The 16,929-nt window shown below is 54.7% G+C and overlaps 1 protein-coding gene and 1 long non-coding RNA gene across 2 annotated transcripts in view; both read right to left on the bottom strand.

Annotated features, from left to right (window-relative positions):
• Positions 1–16,929, bottom strand: part of LOC142929339 (uncharacterized) — a 335,621-nt gene that overhangs the window by 130,336 nt on the left and 188,356 nt on the right. The gene's annotated exons all lie outside the window — the stretch shown is intronic.
• Positions 1–16,929, bottom strand: part of LOC116947060 (nidogen-1-like) — a 128,542-nt gene that overhangs the window by 34,292 nt on the left and 77,321 nt on the right. The window contains exons 14-15 of the mRNA XM_032962448.2: positions 1,729–1,872; positions 579–707 (exon numbers count right to left, since the gene is read on the bottom strand). Coding sequence (XP_032818339.2) covers positions 579–707; positions 1,729–1,872 — 273 coding nt within the window. The remainder of the gene's footprint in view (positions 1–578; positions 708–1,728; positions 1,873–16,929) is intronic.

Below are 16,929 nucleotides of genomic sequence, written 5' to 3'. Positions count from 1 at the left end.
GTTCAACTCTAGACGCTGTTGTTAGGCAGACTCCTCCACGCCGCCCGGATATGTCTTAGAAGAAGTGCGAATCACATGGGATAAAGGCGCAGCCCCGCAACGGCTCACTCAATCCAGTGGTTACTGACGGAACGGCCTCCGCTAAGAGACATTTTTTTTTGGGAGGACATCTCTATCTCGAGGGTGTTATTGGCCTACTCTTCCGGGCTGGCCAGACGTCCTGCGCGGAGCTGGGAGCTCCCCACACTCTACCACCTCCGACGACACGTGACCCTGCCCGATGGGCCACGACGGTTGGACCCATTCACAACGCCGGGTGGGCAGAGGCGCCGGGGAGATTCAACGGAGCCGGGCGACCTCTTGGATTGCACGTCCGGGCGTGCTGCCCCATTGCTACGCCGGCGGCAGCATCGCTGCTTTGGAAAAAAAAAAATATTTATACACGATAAAAAAAAAAAATCTTCCAATTGCATCCCGGTTGTGAATCCACGTCCCCCTCCCCGCGCGCCGTATTGGAGCGGAGAGCGGACCCCGCGGAACTACGACCGACGGGGGAGGCGGCGGCGGTGGTGGCTCACCGTTCTGCACGGGGCTGCACTGGAAACCGTCGCCCTCGTAGCCCGGGTTGCAGCGGCACGAGAAGGAGCCGGGGGAGTTGTGGCAGACGCCGTGGGAGTGGCAGCGGCTCGCGGAGCACTCGTCCACGTCTGGGGGACACGCGCGGACGGTGGCGGCGGGGGGGAGCGGGTTGTTGGGGGGCGAGCGGGTTAGGGGGTGATTGGGTTGGGGGGTGAATGAGTGGGTGATTGGGCAAGTAAAATGAGTGAGTGGGTACGTTAGGGATTGAGGGAGCGTGCGTGCGTGAGTGAGTGAGTGGGTGAGTGAGTGGGTGAGTGGGTGAGTGAGTGGGTGAATGGGTGAGTGAGTGAGCGGGTGAGTGAGTGGGTGAGTGGGTGAGTGAGTGGGTGAGTGAGTGAGTGAGTGGGTGGATGAGTGGGTGAGTGAGTGAGTGAGTGAGTGGGTGAGTGAGTGGGTGCGTGGGTGGATGAGTGAGCAGGTGAGTGGATGAGTGAGTGAGTGGGTGAGTGAGTGAGTGGGTGAGTGGGTGAGTAAGTGGGTGAGTGAGTGAGCGAGTGAGTGGGTGAGTGAGTGAGTGAGTGGGTGAGTGAGTGAGTGAGTGGGTGAGTGCGTGGGTGAGTGAGTGGGTGAGTGAGTGAGTGGGTGAGTGAGTGAGTGAGTGGGTGAGTGCGTGGGTGAGTGAGTGGGTGAGTGCGTGGGTGAAATGAGCAAATGAGAGGGTCAAGTGAGTGGGGGAGTAAGTGGGTGAGTGGGCAGGTGAGAAGATGAAAGGTTAGCACCCAAGCAGGTGAACAGGTCAGCAATAGAGTACACGTGCGAGCGTCTTTGTACGTGTGTGGTGCATCAGCCAGTCATCTCAGTCAGCCAACCCATGGCACCTGAGTCTGTCCCGTGACCTCCTGCCAGCGAGCCTTCGACACTTCACGTGGCCTCAAAGTGCGACCTGGCCTGGCACAAGCGCCGTGGTGACGAATAGCGGCTGTTTGTCGTTGTTGTCGTGCGTGTACGTACGAGCGCGTGTGCGGTGCATGCATATGCGTATGAACGTGTGTGCGTGTTTCTTGCGCGCGTGTGCTCACGCGCGTGCTCATGGGCGTGTTCACATGTGCGCGTGTTCACATGTGTGTTCACGTGCGCACGCGCGCGTACCGGTGCACACCCGGCCGTTGCCCGTGTATCCAGCGAGGCATTCGCAGCGGAAGGCTGCGGGCCCCGTGGCGACGCAGCGCGAGCGGTCCGCGTAGTCGCAGTTGTGGCTCCCATCGTCGCACGGGTTCACAGCCCGGTGGCTCGCTGGCTCACGGGGGGGTCACGGGGGTCACGAGCGACGGGATGGCGGGGGGGGGGGTCAGAGACACGCGGGGGGTTGGGAATAAACACAAAGGCATTTGTTTTTGTTGGCGGTGATTTTGTTTTAAAATTACACGGCCAACGTGTTTACAAGGTGGCTCAAGCGGTCGAGCTAACGGAGTTGTTGACCCAGTCCATCGTCCTTCCAGGGAGGGGTCGATAAAATATGTAGAGCCTTGTGGGAAGGTGGGGGGGGGGAAGCGGGGGAAAAGCACCGTTGCTTCAACCACCACGCCGGGAGGTGGAATCGAACCGGCGTGGTGAGGATTGGCAAGTCCAGTGCACCGTCCGACGCCGCACCGCTTTGGTGGCATCGACTCAGCTATTCTCGAAACAAAAAATTCAAATATATATGTATTTATTCTCGGTCTCAAATGGGCTCTCTCTGGTTTTGAAATAACGCGGTGCGCTGTAATCACTTAAAAAGAGATTAACTGTAAATATATAAAAAATTGTGCCGCGGGTGACTGAGCGAGCGAGGGATTTCAATGAGTGAGCGGCGGGAAAATGGCAAAATGAGCGAGCAGAAAAAAAACCGCGTGCGCTCGACTTCATTGAACGATGAATAAACGCGCGATGCGCGTCCGCGCACAGACTTACAAAAGGCACAAAAGACGAAGACGCCCCCTCCGTATAGCCTCAGCAGACTGTCGGGGCAAGTGCTGCTAGCGAGCACCTATGAAGGTCGGCACGGCGCACGAGGGGGTGGGTGGCCAGCACCACGCGCGGCCGGAATCTAACTCGGATCGCCGGGTTCGTAGCGCAGCGTAGCGCTAACAGCTCAGCACTACCGCTTCCCACACACAACACACACAGTCACAAACAGCCCACCCCGCAACATACCCCCTCCCCCCCCCCTCTCAAATTGAATTCCTAACTCAATCCAGAAAATCGCGTTCACGCTGCCTTTGTAGAAAACGAAAGCGAATTCGACTCGGTGGAAATTGACGCAGGCAGCCACGCGCTCGCACACCCGGGGCTTAAATTAAATAAATAATTATTTACGTGTGACCCCCCCCCCCTACGCTGAGATTGCCCGCAGAGAGCGGCTGAACAAAGAGTCAGGCAAGGACAACACCCAATCATAGACATCACTCCACTAAACAACTTTACAGAACTATTAAATATTTATTTTTTATTTTACCAGGTAAGGCCCGCTGAGCTGTATAGCTCGTTTATTAGAAACGACCTGGCGATCACAAACGATAGCTCAAGGAAGTGGCTTAACGTCACGTGGACATTTAGAGCAGCCAGACACTCCAAACGCCGTGACGTTGATTGCGGAGGGAAAACCCGGAGGACCCGGAGAAAAATCCACGCGAACGCGGGGAGATAGAGAGAGACACCGCAAACTCCAAATATACAGCAGGCGTCATGGTCGAGATCGAACCCACGACCTCCTGCATACCAGGCGAGGTAGTTAATATCTCCTGATCACCGTCGATGATGATGATGATGATGGGGAGAGACACCGCAAACTCCAAATATACAGCAGGCGTCATGGTCGGGATCGAACCCACGACCTCCTGCATACCAGGCGAGGTAGTTAATATCTCCTAATCACCGTCGATGATGATGATGATGGGGAGAGACACCGCAAACTCCAAATATACAGCAGGCGTCATGGTCGGGATCGAACCCACGACCTCCTGCATACCAGGCGAGGTGCTTAACATCACCTAATCACCGTCGATGATGATGATGATGATGGGGAGAGACACACAAACTCCAAATATACAGCAGGCGTCATGGTCGGGATCGAACCCACGACCTCCTCCATGCCACTCTTACAAAGCCACGTTCACCCAGCCAAGAGCACCACCCAGACAGGGCTTTCTCTTGCCGTGTCGCATTCTGAGTCTCAATCTTTATGTAAACTCTATGAATCTCTGCAACAAGCTACGAATCTCGATGTAACTCTGTGGATCTCCGTGTAACTTTATAGATCTCTATGTAACTCGATAAATATCTTTGCAACTGTTTGGAACTCTATGCAACTCTATGGCTAACGATGCAAACTCTATGAATATCTACATAACTCTGTGAATCTCTATTGTAACTCTATGGATCTCTATGTAACTCTATGGCTCTCTATGCAACTGAATGGATCTCTGTGTAAATCTATGGATCTCTATGCAACTCTGTGGATATTTCCATGCAACTCTGCGGATCTCAATGCAACTCTATGGAGCTCTGTGTCACTCGAGGAATCGGCAAGGACACCTCTCCGTGACACATGCTTCCCAGCTGTTTGAATCGTGGGTCCAGTGCCCTGGATTTGAACCCAGTTTTTTTTTTAAACTTAGCTGGCAGCGGTTACCAACAACAATAATTTACATTAGCAAAGGGTTGCTGCCCGCCCCCCTCCCGCACCTGCTCGATCGCATGATTGTGCCTTCGCTTTGTTTATTTTTTTTTTCAAGTTTTGTTGTTGCTGTTGCGAGTGGCTCGGGCGTGTCGGGGGATTGGGTGGGTGGGTGGGGAGACTTAAAGAGGGTTGTGTGGGTGGGTGGGTGGGGAGACTTAAAGAGGGTTGTGTGGGTGGGTGGGTGGGGAGACTTAAAGAGGGTTGTGTGGGTGGGTGGGTGGGGAGACTTAAAGAGGGTTGTGTGGGTGGGTGGGTGGGTGGGGAGACTTAAAGAGGGTTGTGTGGGTGGGTAGACTTAAAGCGGGTTGTGTGGGTGGGTGGGGAGACTTAAAGAGGGTTGTGTGGGTGGGTGGGGAGACTTAAAGAGGGTTGTGTGGGTGGGTGGGTAGACTTAAAGAGGGTTTGTGTGGGTGGGTGGGTGGGGAGGCTTAAAGAGGGTTGTGGGGGGGCAGAGGGGTGGGGGGAGACTTAAAGAGGCTGTGGGGTGTGGAGGGTGGGCGAGTGGGGGGAAGACAAAGACGGCTGTGGTGGAGGGGAGGGGGGTGTAAAATAACTCCACCGAGGGGAAGCTTTGAAAGAAGGAGCCGGGTGGGGCGGGTGGGAGAAGATCCGAGGGCACTTTGTCAAATGTTCACCTCGTTCGGTAAACAGAGTTGGTACACAGGAGGTTGGCGGTGCCACGTGTGTGTGCAGATGTCTGCGCATGTGTGTGTGCAGGTGTCTGTGTGTGTGTAGGTGTCTGTGGGTGTGTGTCTGTGTGTGTGTGTAGATGTCTGTGTGTGTGCAGGTGTTGTGTGTGCGCCTTTATAGTGTAAGCGGTTAGCGCGCGCCGCGCTACGAACCCGGCGATCCGAATTCGATTACCGCTCACGGCCAACGCCCGTGACGATTATCTGAACCGATCCTCGGCCTCCTCCCCTAGGTCGACTCAGCCTTAAATGAGTACCCGGTGCGGTGTGTTAACATCGCCACAGGGGAGACAAAGGCGGCCGGGTGTGTTGCTGGCCACCCACCCCCTCGTGTGCCGTGCTGGCCTTCATAGGTGCTCGCTAGCTGCACTTGCCCCAAGAGGCTGTTAAGACTACACGGGGGACCTTTTGTTGAGTGAATTGAGTTTGTATTTCCATCAGCGGGCCCTGACTCATTCTGCTTCCCCACCCTCCATCCCCTCTCCCCCATCTCCTCCCAGCCGCCGATGAACATTTACCAACGAGCGACAACTACAACGACCACATCAACAACACAGCAAATCACAACAACCACAGCCAATCAGCGGCGAGAGAGAAGCTCACAAATCTCTGCCCACGTGCGCATTACCTCCCCCACCCCCAACCGGGTTGCCAGGTGAACACGGATCCGCGATGACACATCGAGTGGCGGTGCGGGCAACGCACTGCAGACACCGCCACCCTACCGACCCACCGGCGGCCACCCGACCGCACACAAAGATAAAGATCCCCCATAAACCTTCACGGACTGTAGGGGCAAGTGCTGTTAGCCAGCACACACACGCGCACGCACGCACGTGCGCACGCACGCGCACACACACGCACGCACACACGCCAACACGCACACACACCAACACACGCACGCACGCACACACGCACACACACCAACACGCACACACACCAACACACGCACGCACGCACACACGCACACACACCAACACACACACACGCACACACACCAACACACGCACACACACACGCACACACACCAACACACACACACACCAACACACGCGCACACACACGCACACACACCAACACACACACGCGCACACACGCACACACACCAACACACACACACGCACACACACCAACACGCACACACACCAACACACGCACACACACCAACACACACACACACCAACACACACGCACGCACACAAATCACGCTGCGGGTTTAATATCCCCTCTGCGTGCGTGCCGTTCTCATTCCCACACCACGCCGCACGTTTTCACGATCGCCGAGAGGAGCAAACTCAGCCGCGTCTCTTTGTGAGCGCGGAAAATAAAATCGGCGAATCGAGCTGGTGCACGTGTCAGGGCGGCACGAGATGCGGCCAACACGGCCGCGTGCTCTCGAGGTGAGGGGCCGTTTGCCCGAAACGTCGACCCATTATGCCGTTGTTGTCAAGGCGAGAGGTCCCCACGCGAACACCGTTGGGGATGTTCAGTTGCAGTCCGCCAACTTGCTACAGCAACCTCATACGACTTGTATGGGAATTCCGTTGCTGCAGCAACAGCTGCAGCAACAGCTGCAGCAACAGCTGCAGCAACAGCTGCAGCAACAGCTGCAGCAACAGCTGCAGCAACAGCTGCAGAAACAGCTGCAGAAACAGCTGCAGCAACAGCTGCAGCAACAGCTGCAGGAACAGCTGCAGCAACAGCTGCAGCAACAGCAGCAGCCATAGCAACAGCAGCAGCAACAGCAGCAGCAAGCGCAGCCATAGCAACAACAGCAGCCGCAGCAACAGCAGCAGCAACCGCAGCCATAGCAACAGCAGCAGCCGCAGCAACCGCAGCCATAGCAACAGCAGCAGCAACAGCAGCAGCAAGCGCAGCCATAGCAACAGCAGCAGCCACAGCAACAGCAGCAGCAACCGCAGCCATAGCAACAGCAGCAGCAGCAACCGTAGCCATAGCAACAGCAGCAGCAGCAGCAACAGCAGCAGCAACCGCAGCCATAGCAACAGCAGCAGCCGCAGCAACAGCAGCAGCAACCGCAGCCATAGCAACAGCAGCAGCAGCAACCGTAGCCATAGCAACAGCAGCAGCAGCAGCAACAGCAGCAGCAACCGCAGCCATAGCAACAGCAGCAGCAACCGTAGCCATAGCAACAGCAGCAGCAGCAACAGCAGCAGCAACCGCAGCCATAGCAACAGCAGCAACCGCAGTCATAGCAACAGCAGCAGCAACCGCAGCCATAGCAACAGCAGCAAGAACAGCAGCAGCAGCAACCGCAGCCATAGCAACAGCAGCAGCAGCAACCACAGCAGCAGCCGCAGCAACAGCAGCCGCCGCAGCCTCAGCCCTCGACATCGGCCCCTTAGCTCATGAACTCGTTGTCGTACACAAAGCGGAGGAACCTGGAGAGAGAGAGAGAGATAAAAACAACAACAACAACATCCACGCGTGCGGCGGCACAGTCCACGACTTGCGGTGCGGCCGCCACCACGCAGGAACGTTCCGGAGAGACACGGACGCGAGATGCGCAACATTCCCACTTGAAATTAAACACACGTGGGTTTAATCCTCGCCCAGCAACCTCCCTCCCTCCCCCCCCCACCGGACTAATGTGCCACTCGTCAAGGTGGTGAGACGTGCAAAGCTTCGGCAGCGCAAACGATCGATGCCCCGAGGATTGTTTGAAGACACCGGATGTGTGGCGCCGTCGAGAGAAAGAGAGATTAGAGGGCAGAGAGAGAGAGAGCGAGAGATAATGTGGGCGTGTATTCAACTGGTGCAGCTGAAAAGATGCGCTCCCAGAAGGCCGCGCGACTGATGGGATGGATCAAAAAATAGATACTTCTATACTTTACAAAAACACATTTTACGCGGAAAGACGAACGTGGGGCAGAGGTGTTCCGTCGGCGTATTTATTCTGAGAAGGCAGGGTGAGAGAGAGAGAGGGAGGGGTAGAGAGAGAGGGGGTAGAGAGAGAGAGGGAAGGGGTACGAAGGAGGAGAGCAGAGCGTGAAATCTTTCGTGAAATCTTTCGTGAAATCTTTCGTGAAATCTTTCGTGAAATCTTTCATTTAAACAGGGGGGGGGGCACATAAAGCAAAGCATTGAAAAACAAAAACGAAATGATGAACGAAGCAAAGTGCCCACTACACCGAGCATCTTCTTGTTTCCTCTGATCGTAAAAAAATAAAAAAGAGAGCGATTGGGGAGGGGTGGAAGGAGGGAGAGTAGAGAAAGAGAGAGATGAGAGTAGAGAGGAGGGGGGTAGACAGATGGGACACAGAGAGATAGAAGGAGATGAGAGAGAGGGTTCGGTTTTATCTCCCGGCGTGGCAGTTCAAGAATAACTCCCCCTGCAGTGCAGTCAAGTCGATGGGCAGGTCGCGTTCGGTGGGGTGAAGAGTGGGCACTCGAGACATCTATCCACGAAAATGTGTCTAGCATGGGAAGAGGAGGCAAAATACATTCGAACAGGGGCTTTGTGCCGAGTGCTCTCCGCAAGCAAGCGGGTAGTGCGGCACGAGAAAGCAAGCGCAGGGCTGAACCTTTACTTTTGTAAAAGGAAAACAATTTAAATTAAACTATTTATTTTCTCAACGAAAGTGGCTCATCATCACGTGGACATTTATAACAGCCACGTTGCTAAATGTGGAGGGGGAAACCCGGAGGACTCGGATAAAAATCCACGTGACCACGAGGAGAGAGAGAGAGACACGCAAACTCCAAATATACAGCAGCAGGTGTCAGGGTCGGGATTGAATCCACAACCTCCTGGACACCAGGTAATGTAGTTAACATCTCATAGCCACCGTGATGGTGAGAGAGAGACACGCAAACTCCAAATATACAGCGGCAGGCGTCAGGGTCGGGATCGAACCCACGACATCCTGGACACCAGGCAATGTAGTTAACATCTCCTAGCCACCGTGATGACGATGAGAGAGGGAGACACGCAAACTCCAAATATACAGCAGACATCGTCAGGATTGGGATCGAACCCACGACCTCCTGCACACCAGGCGAGGTCTACAGGAGGCCGTGCAATGAACGAACCACAACGTTCGCAACAATGACCTCAACAGAACAACAACAACAACAACAACAACAACAAAACCCACTAAGAGGAGAGATGAGACGGAGGGAGAAAGAGGCGAGACAGATGGAACGGGACGGACTCATCCCCAGCAACCCGCTCGCTCCGTGCGAGTGAGCGAGCGAGCGAGAGACAGCCGTAATCCTCGCGAGCCGTAAGAAAAAAAAACGAACAAGCGGCTCGCTGCCACTGTTGACAGAAAGCATTTTTCTGTAAACGTTATTATATATATTTTTAAAAAAATGAAAAATGAAGACTTCAAAAAAAAACAAAAGCCCCCGCTGGGGTACGCCCAAGCGGTCGATTGAGCGAGCGAGAGAGCGAGAGGCAACGCGGCTCTTTAACGGACATGGGAAAGAGTGGGTGGGGGGCATAAGAGAGGCGATAGTCACGGCAAAGGCACACTAAACAAGGATATATATATTTTAAATGATGGACGTTTAGGACAGACAGACGGAAAAATCTAAGTGGGGAGAAAAATGTAACCTCTGCTTGCAGGAGAAACGTGACAAATTGCCGATGGATTGCTCTCAAGAGCATTTGTCAGCGCGGCTATTATGGAGACCGCTGGTGGGGGTAGTGGTGTGGGGGGGGGCTGGGATGAGTGCCGAGTGCTCTCCGCAAAGAAAGCGGGGAGGGCGATCATACACGATTTATATCCGGGCAGCCGCTTCTGATCCCCCCCCCCGAAAAAAACTAGTCAGTACTGATTTTATCGACCGCGCACAACGACGGTGACGATGATGATGCAATTCGTAAATGGCCGTGACTCTGAGACGTAGAGCCAGGCTCAAGCGCCGCTCGAAAGCTACGAAAAAAAAGACACGTGGTGGCCTTTAAAGAAGAAGTGGGACCTTTTATAATGAGATTGGGCCTTTAATAATGAGGTGGGACATTTAATTACAAAGGTGGAGCCATCATTGACGACCGGACCGAGACCAACAACTCACTGCAACTTATTTTCTTAAAGGGTCGCACGAGAGGAACCTTGAGAACATTTAACCGGTCACTCACTCAAACGCCCCCACGCGCGCACACCCACGCACACAGAGACAAAGATCCCCCGTGTAGCCTTGGCAGATTGGTGGGGCAAATGCTGCTAGCGAGCACCTATGAAGGTCGGCACGGTATACACGAGGGGGTGGGTGGCCAACACCACGCCCGGCCGCCTTTGTCTCCCCAGTGGCGATGTTTACACAACGCACCAGGTACTCATTTAGAAGCCGAGTCGACCTTGGTACAGGCTCAGGACCGGTTCGGATAATCGCCAACGGTGTTTGGTGGAGGACGTGAGCCGGGGAATCGAACTCGGGTTCCACGGGTTCGTAGCGCAGCGCGCCGGCCGCCGAACCACCACTCCGCTACACGCACACGCACGCACGCACACACACGCGCATACACTCGCCCGCATACACTCGCACGTACACACACGCACAAAGATCCCCCATATAGCCTTAACAGACTGTAGGGGCAAGTGCTGTTAGCGAGCACCTATGAAGGCCGGATCGGTACACGAGGGGGTGGGTGGCCAGCACCACGCCCGACCGCCTTTGTCTCCCTAGTGGTAATGTTTACACACCGCAACAGGTACTCATTTGAGGTTGAGTCGACCTAGGGGAGGCCCGGGACCGGTTCAGATAATCGTCACTGGTGTTGGCCGTGAGCGGAAATCGAACCCGAGTCGCCAGGTTCATAGCGCAGCGCGCTAACCGCTACACAATCGCTCCACCAACACGCACGTACACACACGCGCGCACACACGCACGCAAGCACACGCGCACACGCGCGCACACACACGCACACACACGCACACGCGCACACGCACGCACGCACGCACACACGCACGTACACACGCACGCACGCACACACGCACACTCTCGCGGGAAACCAAAAATAGCGCCGCTGCAATTTCCTCCGAGTGGTGCCGTCACGCAAACACCGGAGGCCCCCACATCTCGCGCCACGGCCGCCGCTCCCTTTGACGGTCGAGCGGAAGTCGAACTTTCAGCGAGCGAGCGGCCGGTTTTAGATCGGTCGCTCGCTTTGTTTGTCCTTTTTTGTTTGTTGGGGTTTTGTAACGGGCAAGTGAGTTAATTGGGTTTGTTTACATCAAGGAGGGGGGCAGGGGAGGGCCGCAACGTCTATCTTTCTCCTTTCCGTCCCACGCGTTCAGCGACGCGCTCTGGCGAACCGCACTGTTCGCTGTTTTGCTTGATACGCAGGCGATCCGTGAGTTGTTCTTGGGTTAGCCAACAGGTAGGTAGTGGCGGTGGCTCTACGGCAAAACATTGTTGGCTACGAATCGCAACCTTCCCCCTCCTCCTCCACCACCGCCGGACAATTCATTGTCACCGCCAATGAATAATTAATAAAGGTGTCACGGGAATCAACCGCGGGGGAAGTATAATCTCTTCAGTAGCCCCCGACGACAGCTAATGAAGTGGCTTATCATGTGGATATGTACGGCAGTCAAATACTCTAAACGCGTGACGTTCATTTTAAACGTGGAGGGAAAAACTGCAGAACCCGGACAGGAATCCACGCGACCACGGGAAGAGAGACGCACAAACTCCAAAATACAGCAGGAATGAGGGTTGGGATCGAACCCACGACCTCCTGTATACCGGGCGAGGTAATTAACATCTCCTAGCCACCGACTACTACCGGCTGTTGCTGCTGTTGTTGTGGAGATAACTTTCACGACGTTTGCATTGGGGGTTGTGCGGACGTTTCTGCTGGAGACTACAACCAGCATCATCAGGCTGTTCACAACAGTCGAGATCTCGACTCGAGAATATTATTATTAATTGGCGGTAGTGTTGGGTGGAGGAGGGTTTCACGACACACGTATTTTTTTATCAGTTTACACGACGGCCTAACCCAACAGAAACAAAAATTATAAATCAAGGTTTTGGGCCGTGAAAGTTCAACGTTGTCATGATTTTACAACACGTGCCAACAATGCATTGGCGATATTCGTAATGCTTTAGAGAGCGCTGTTCAAGTGTGACACGTGGAACTTCCTCCTCTTCATCTGACACGGTCTCATTTCCCCACACTGCATGAATAATAATAATGACAATCGTTATATCTTCTTTTCACAGCCATAGAGATACGCGTGAAATTCCGACACTCGCTTTCAGATTACATTTTTCTCTTCTGGGGAGTTAATAACAGTTTTCATCCATCACACTTCCCAAAAAATATTGTCACAGTCCAATCTCTTGGAATATCTTTGCATCCCACATTGCACCTTGAGGCCATTTCCAACAGACTATGATTTTACAATTTTTATGATTATAAACACTCACCGCCCCTCCCACCCCCAATTCCGAATGCAATTAAACTCAACGGCTTCTGCATTTCCCTCCTCGCTCGCTGCGTTTGACAGCAACGGATCTGCATTGACGCTTCACTCGGGAGTCCCGTGCATTCCGAGGTGAATTTGAAATTTCTCCCTTTGCTCGAAAGGAATTGCGTTCCCGTCCGTCTCGACAGACCGTCGACTTTTGCCGTTGCCCCACCGCTGTTTTTAGAAGCCTCCGTCGGGCGGAGCGGCTGGCGCTACCGACGATCCCGAGTTCGATTCCTGGCCACGGTCAAACATTACCGGACATCCGTGAAAAAAAAAGCTCTGAAGGTCATCGGATTCCTCCAGTAGATTCAAACGTCGGTTGTCCAGGTGACCTCTGACCCCGGTCCTTGTTGTCACCCTACCCCCTCTCACCTAACCGCATTAAATCAGCGTGGTGAAGTATGGTCAAACAACACCCATAGGTGATATTGCATGGAGAGGCCTTCGTCCACAAGTGGATTGACAAAGATATTACAAGTATTATTACTTAACAAAAAAAAGACGTGCGATTTTTTTCATGGAAAAGGACCATTGCATGAGACGACGCATATTACACTTCTTTTTTCAAGCCAAAGTAGTGCATGTGAGGAATAAGTCGAGTGCCTTTTTGCACACGTTGATTTCCATCTCCTGGCAAAACAATTAAGATGTTTGTTGTTGTTGCTGTTACCATCGCCTAAAGGAGGCACGTCAAAGTAATATGTTTTCTATTCATCCGAGCAAGCGGGCAGGCAACGGGAGGCGATGCATGGGTCCCGGCTTACCAGCGGCACCTTCCTGGTGCCGCCAAAGGGAGCCTCAGCAGTGGAGCGAGCCAGCGGCCGTCAATCGCAAAGGCTACGAGTTCAACTCCTCAACGAATTCGTGGGTGCTGGGGGGGGGACAGGAGTGCGCTTGGCACATCATCCATCACGGGTCGATAAAAATAAGCGACGCTTTTATTGGGGGGGGGGGGGGCTAGGAGATGTTAACTACCTCGCCTGGTATGCAGGAGGTCGTGGGTTCGATCCCGACCCTGACGCCTGCTGCTGTATTTTTGGAGTTTGCGTGTCTCTCACCACCATCATCATCACGGTGGCTAGGAGATGTTAACCCCCTCGCCTGGTATGCAGGAGGTCGTGGGTTTCTTTCCCGACGCCTGCTGTATATTTGGGGTTTGCGAGTCTCTCTCTCCCCGTGGTTGTGTGGATTTTTCTCCGGGTCTCTCCGGGTTCCCCCCCCCCCACCCTCCACATGTACAATCAACGTCACCCCTTGTAGAGTATTTGGCTGCAAAAAATCAATGTCCACGCGATGCTAAACCACTGCTTCGTTGAGCTACCCTTGGCGATGGTCAGCGTCGCTTCTGTAACAGAGCTACACAACTCAGTGGGGCCTTGCTCCTGGTCAAAACATAGTTTTCGTTTAGCTTTAAGGGCGTCCCGCATCAACTAGTGGGGGGGGGGGGTGGTCGGATACTGAATTGACGAACGTGAATTACTGAGATATTTCTTCCCCCGTCGCGTGACATAATGTCCAGTGACCAAACTTTAGGCCAGGTCACCTCCTCGGGGTTAAGATTAACATTGGGCAAAGCCTCCTGGGTGTGGCTGGGGGGGAGGGGGCGAGAGGGGGGGGGGGTGCATGGTCAAAAAAGTCTCAAGGTCTAAAAAAGAAACCCCCCCCCACACCGAATGGGAGAGAGAAGCGAATGTTTGCAAGTGAACATTACGATGGGAAGTAAAAACATAAATAAATACACAGTAGGTCGGCCCAAGGACCACGATTATTTTTCTCTCTCTCCCTTTCCATTGTGTGGACTGAGATTCCATTAAACACGCGGAGCTCAAGGCCGCTGGGTGAGTTGTTGGGTGAAGTTTTAACTGGGCAGTACTTTGGAGGGGGGCGGGTGGAGGGTGGAAGAGGGAGGGGGCAGGGGTCAGGGGGAAGGAGGGAGAGAGATGACAGGGACGAGGAGGAGAATGGAGCATTGGAGGAGGGGGAAAGGGTAAGAGGAGGAGGTTGTCAGGTGAGGAGGAATGGGCGCTGGAGGTTGACGAGGCGAGTCGATCCGTGGTGGCCTACGAAGCGACGAGGCGGCGGCGGTGGTGGGGAGGAGAAGGAGGAGAAGGAGTAGGAGGCGAAGGAGGAGGAGAAGAACGAGGAGAAGGAGGAGAAGGAGAAGAAGGAGGAGGAGAAGGAGGAGGAGAAGGAGGAGGAGAAGGAGGAGGAGGGGGAGAAGGAGGGGGAGGAGGAGAAGGAGAAGGAGGAGGAGGAGGAGAAGGAGAAGGAGGAGAAGGAAGAGGAAGAGGAGAAGGAGGAGTTTAATTTGAACCACGGTGGCGACACCTCGCACGAGAGACAACACACAGCGACTGACCGCCAGGCAGCTGCGCAAACCCAGCTGAGAAAACAGGGACGGGCGTCGCTCCCACCCCACCCACCCCGCATCGCCTCACCGCCCGTTCAGTTACCGTTCCTCTTTGTCTCGTGCGTTACACATCCACTCCTCCACTCCCCTTGCTTGTCCCACGCCGTCCCACACCATTCCATCCCACCCCACACCATCCCGCACCATCTCACGCCGTCCCACACCACCCCACACCACACCATCTCACACAACCCCACCCCATCCCACACCCCACCCCATCCCACACCACCCCACACAACCCCACACCATCTCACACCATCCCACACAACCCCATCCCACACCCCACACCACCCACACAACCCCACACCATCTCACACCATCCCACACAACCCCACACAATCCCACCCCATCCCACACAACCCCACACCATCCCACACAACCCCACACCACCCACACAACCCCACACCATCTCACACCATCCCACACAACCCCACACAATCCCACCCCATCCCACACAACCCCACCCCATCCCACACAACCCCACACCATCCCACACAACCCCACACCACCCACACAACCCCACACCATCTCACACCACCCACACAACCCCACACAATCCCACCCCATCCCACACAACCCCACACCATCCCACACTCCACACCATCTCACACAACCGCACACCATCTCACACCATCTCACACCATCCCACACAATCCCACCCCATCCCACACCATCCCACACCATCCCACACCATCCCACACCACCCCACACAATCCCACCCCATCCCACACCGTGAATCCCACGATTGGAACCCTCCCTATTTCCGGCACAAGCTGTTCACGCGAGACGAAAGTGTGGGCAATTAAAGGGGAGTTGTAATTTCCTCAGTCGCTCAAGCGCAGAGGAAGAAGTACAATAAAGCATGATAATGAAGGTCCCAGGGTGGGATGAGAGCGCTCCTCAAACATTCTTCACCGTCTCAAAAAATGTTAAGGTTCCTCAAAGACGTTGCAGCCTGCAGGGCGATCGCCGGCGCTGGGAGACCTCGGCGAGAGAGCGATGGAGCGAGTGAGCGATTGAGCGAGAGAATGAGGGAGCGAGAGAATGAGGGAGCGAGATAATGAGGGAGCGAGATAATGAGGGAGCGAGATAATGAGGGAGCGAGATAATGAGGGAGCGATGGAACGGGAGAATGAGCGGGAGAATGAGGGAGCGGGAGAATGAGGGAGCGATGGAGCGGGAGAATGAGTGAGCGGGAGAATGAGGGAGCGATGGAGTGGGAGAATGAGGGAGCGATGGAACGGGAGAATGAGCGGGAGAATGAGGTAGCGATGGAGCGGGAGAATGAGTGAGCGGGAGAATGAGGGAGCGATGGAGCGGGAGAATGAGGGAGCGGGAGAATGAGTGAGCGGGAGAATGAGGGAGAGAGTGAGGAAGCGAGGGAGGGATAGAGCGAGGGCGCGCACAGAGAGACATTAGACAGTTGTTGTTGTTGGTGCTGCTGCTGCTGTTGTTGTTTTTAGCGGATGCCCATTAATTTAAATCTCTCCGGCTAAATGGCTCTGGCTTGGGGAAATAAAAAGCAGTAGACAGGGCGGGAGCAGCGCAGGCACCCGATCTGTGAGCGGCTCGGCGCTGGTGGAGGCGCGGCAAGCGGTCGTTGGGAAGTGCGGAGCGGTGGTTTAGAGGCGCTCGGGCCGTACGTGTGGAGTGTGTGTGTGTGTGCGGTGTGTGTGTGTGGAGTGTGTGTGTGCGGTGTGTGTGTGTGGAGTGTGTGTGTGTGTGCGGTGTGTGTGTGTGGAGTGTGTGTGTGTGTGCGGTGTGTGTGTGTGGAGTGTGTGTGTGTGTGTGCGGTGTGTGTGTGTGGAGTGTGTGTGTGTGTGTGCGGTGTGTGTGTGTGGAGTGTGTGTGTGTGTGCGGTGTGTGTGGAGTGTGTGTGTGTGTGTGGTGTGTGTGTGTGGAGTGTGTGTGTGTGTGCGGTGTGTGTATGTGTGTGCGGTGTGTGTGCGGTGTGTGTGTGTGGAGTGTGTGTGTGTGCGGTGTGTGTGTGTGGAGTGTGTGTGTGTGTGCGGTGTGGAGTGTGTGTGTGCGGTGTGTGTGCGGTGTGTGTGTGTGTGGAGTGTGTGTGTGTGCGGTGTGTGTGTG

Source organism: Petromyzon marinus, chromosome 29 (assembly GCF_048934315.1).
Source record: "Petromyzon marinus isolate PM22_M1 ecotype Great Lakes invasive population chromosome 29, UKy_Petmar_22M1.pri1.0, whole genome shotgun sequence".
Lineage (NCBI taxonomy): Eukaryota > Metazoa > Chordata > Hyperoartia > Petromyzontiformes > Petromyzontidae > Petromyzon > Petromyzon marinus.
The sequence above is the reverse complement of the archived record's forward strand: the minus strand, read 5'-3'. Positions and strand labels throughout refer to the sequence as shown.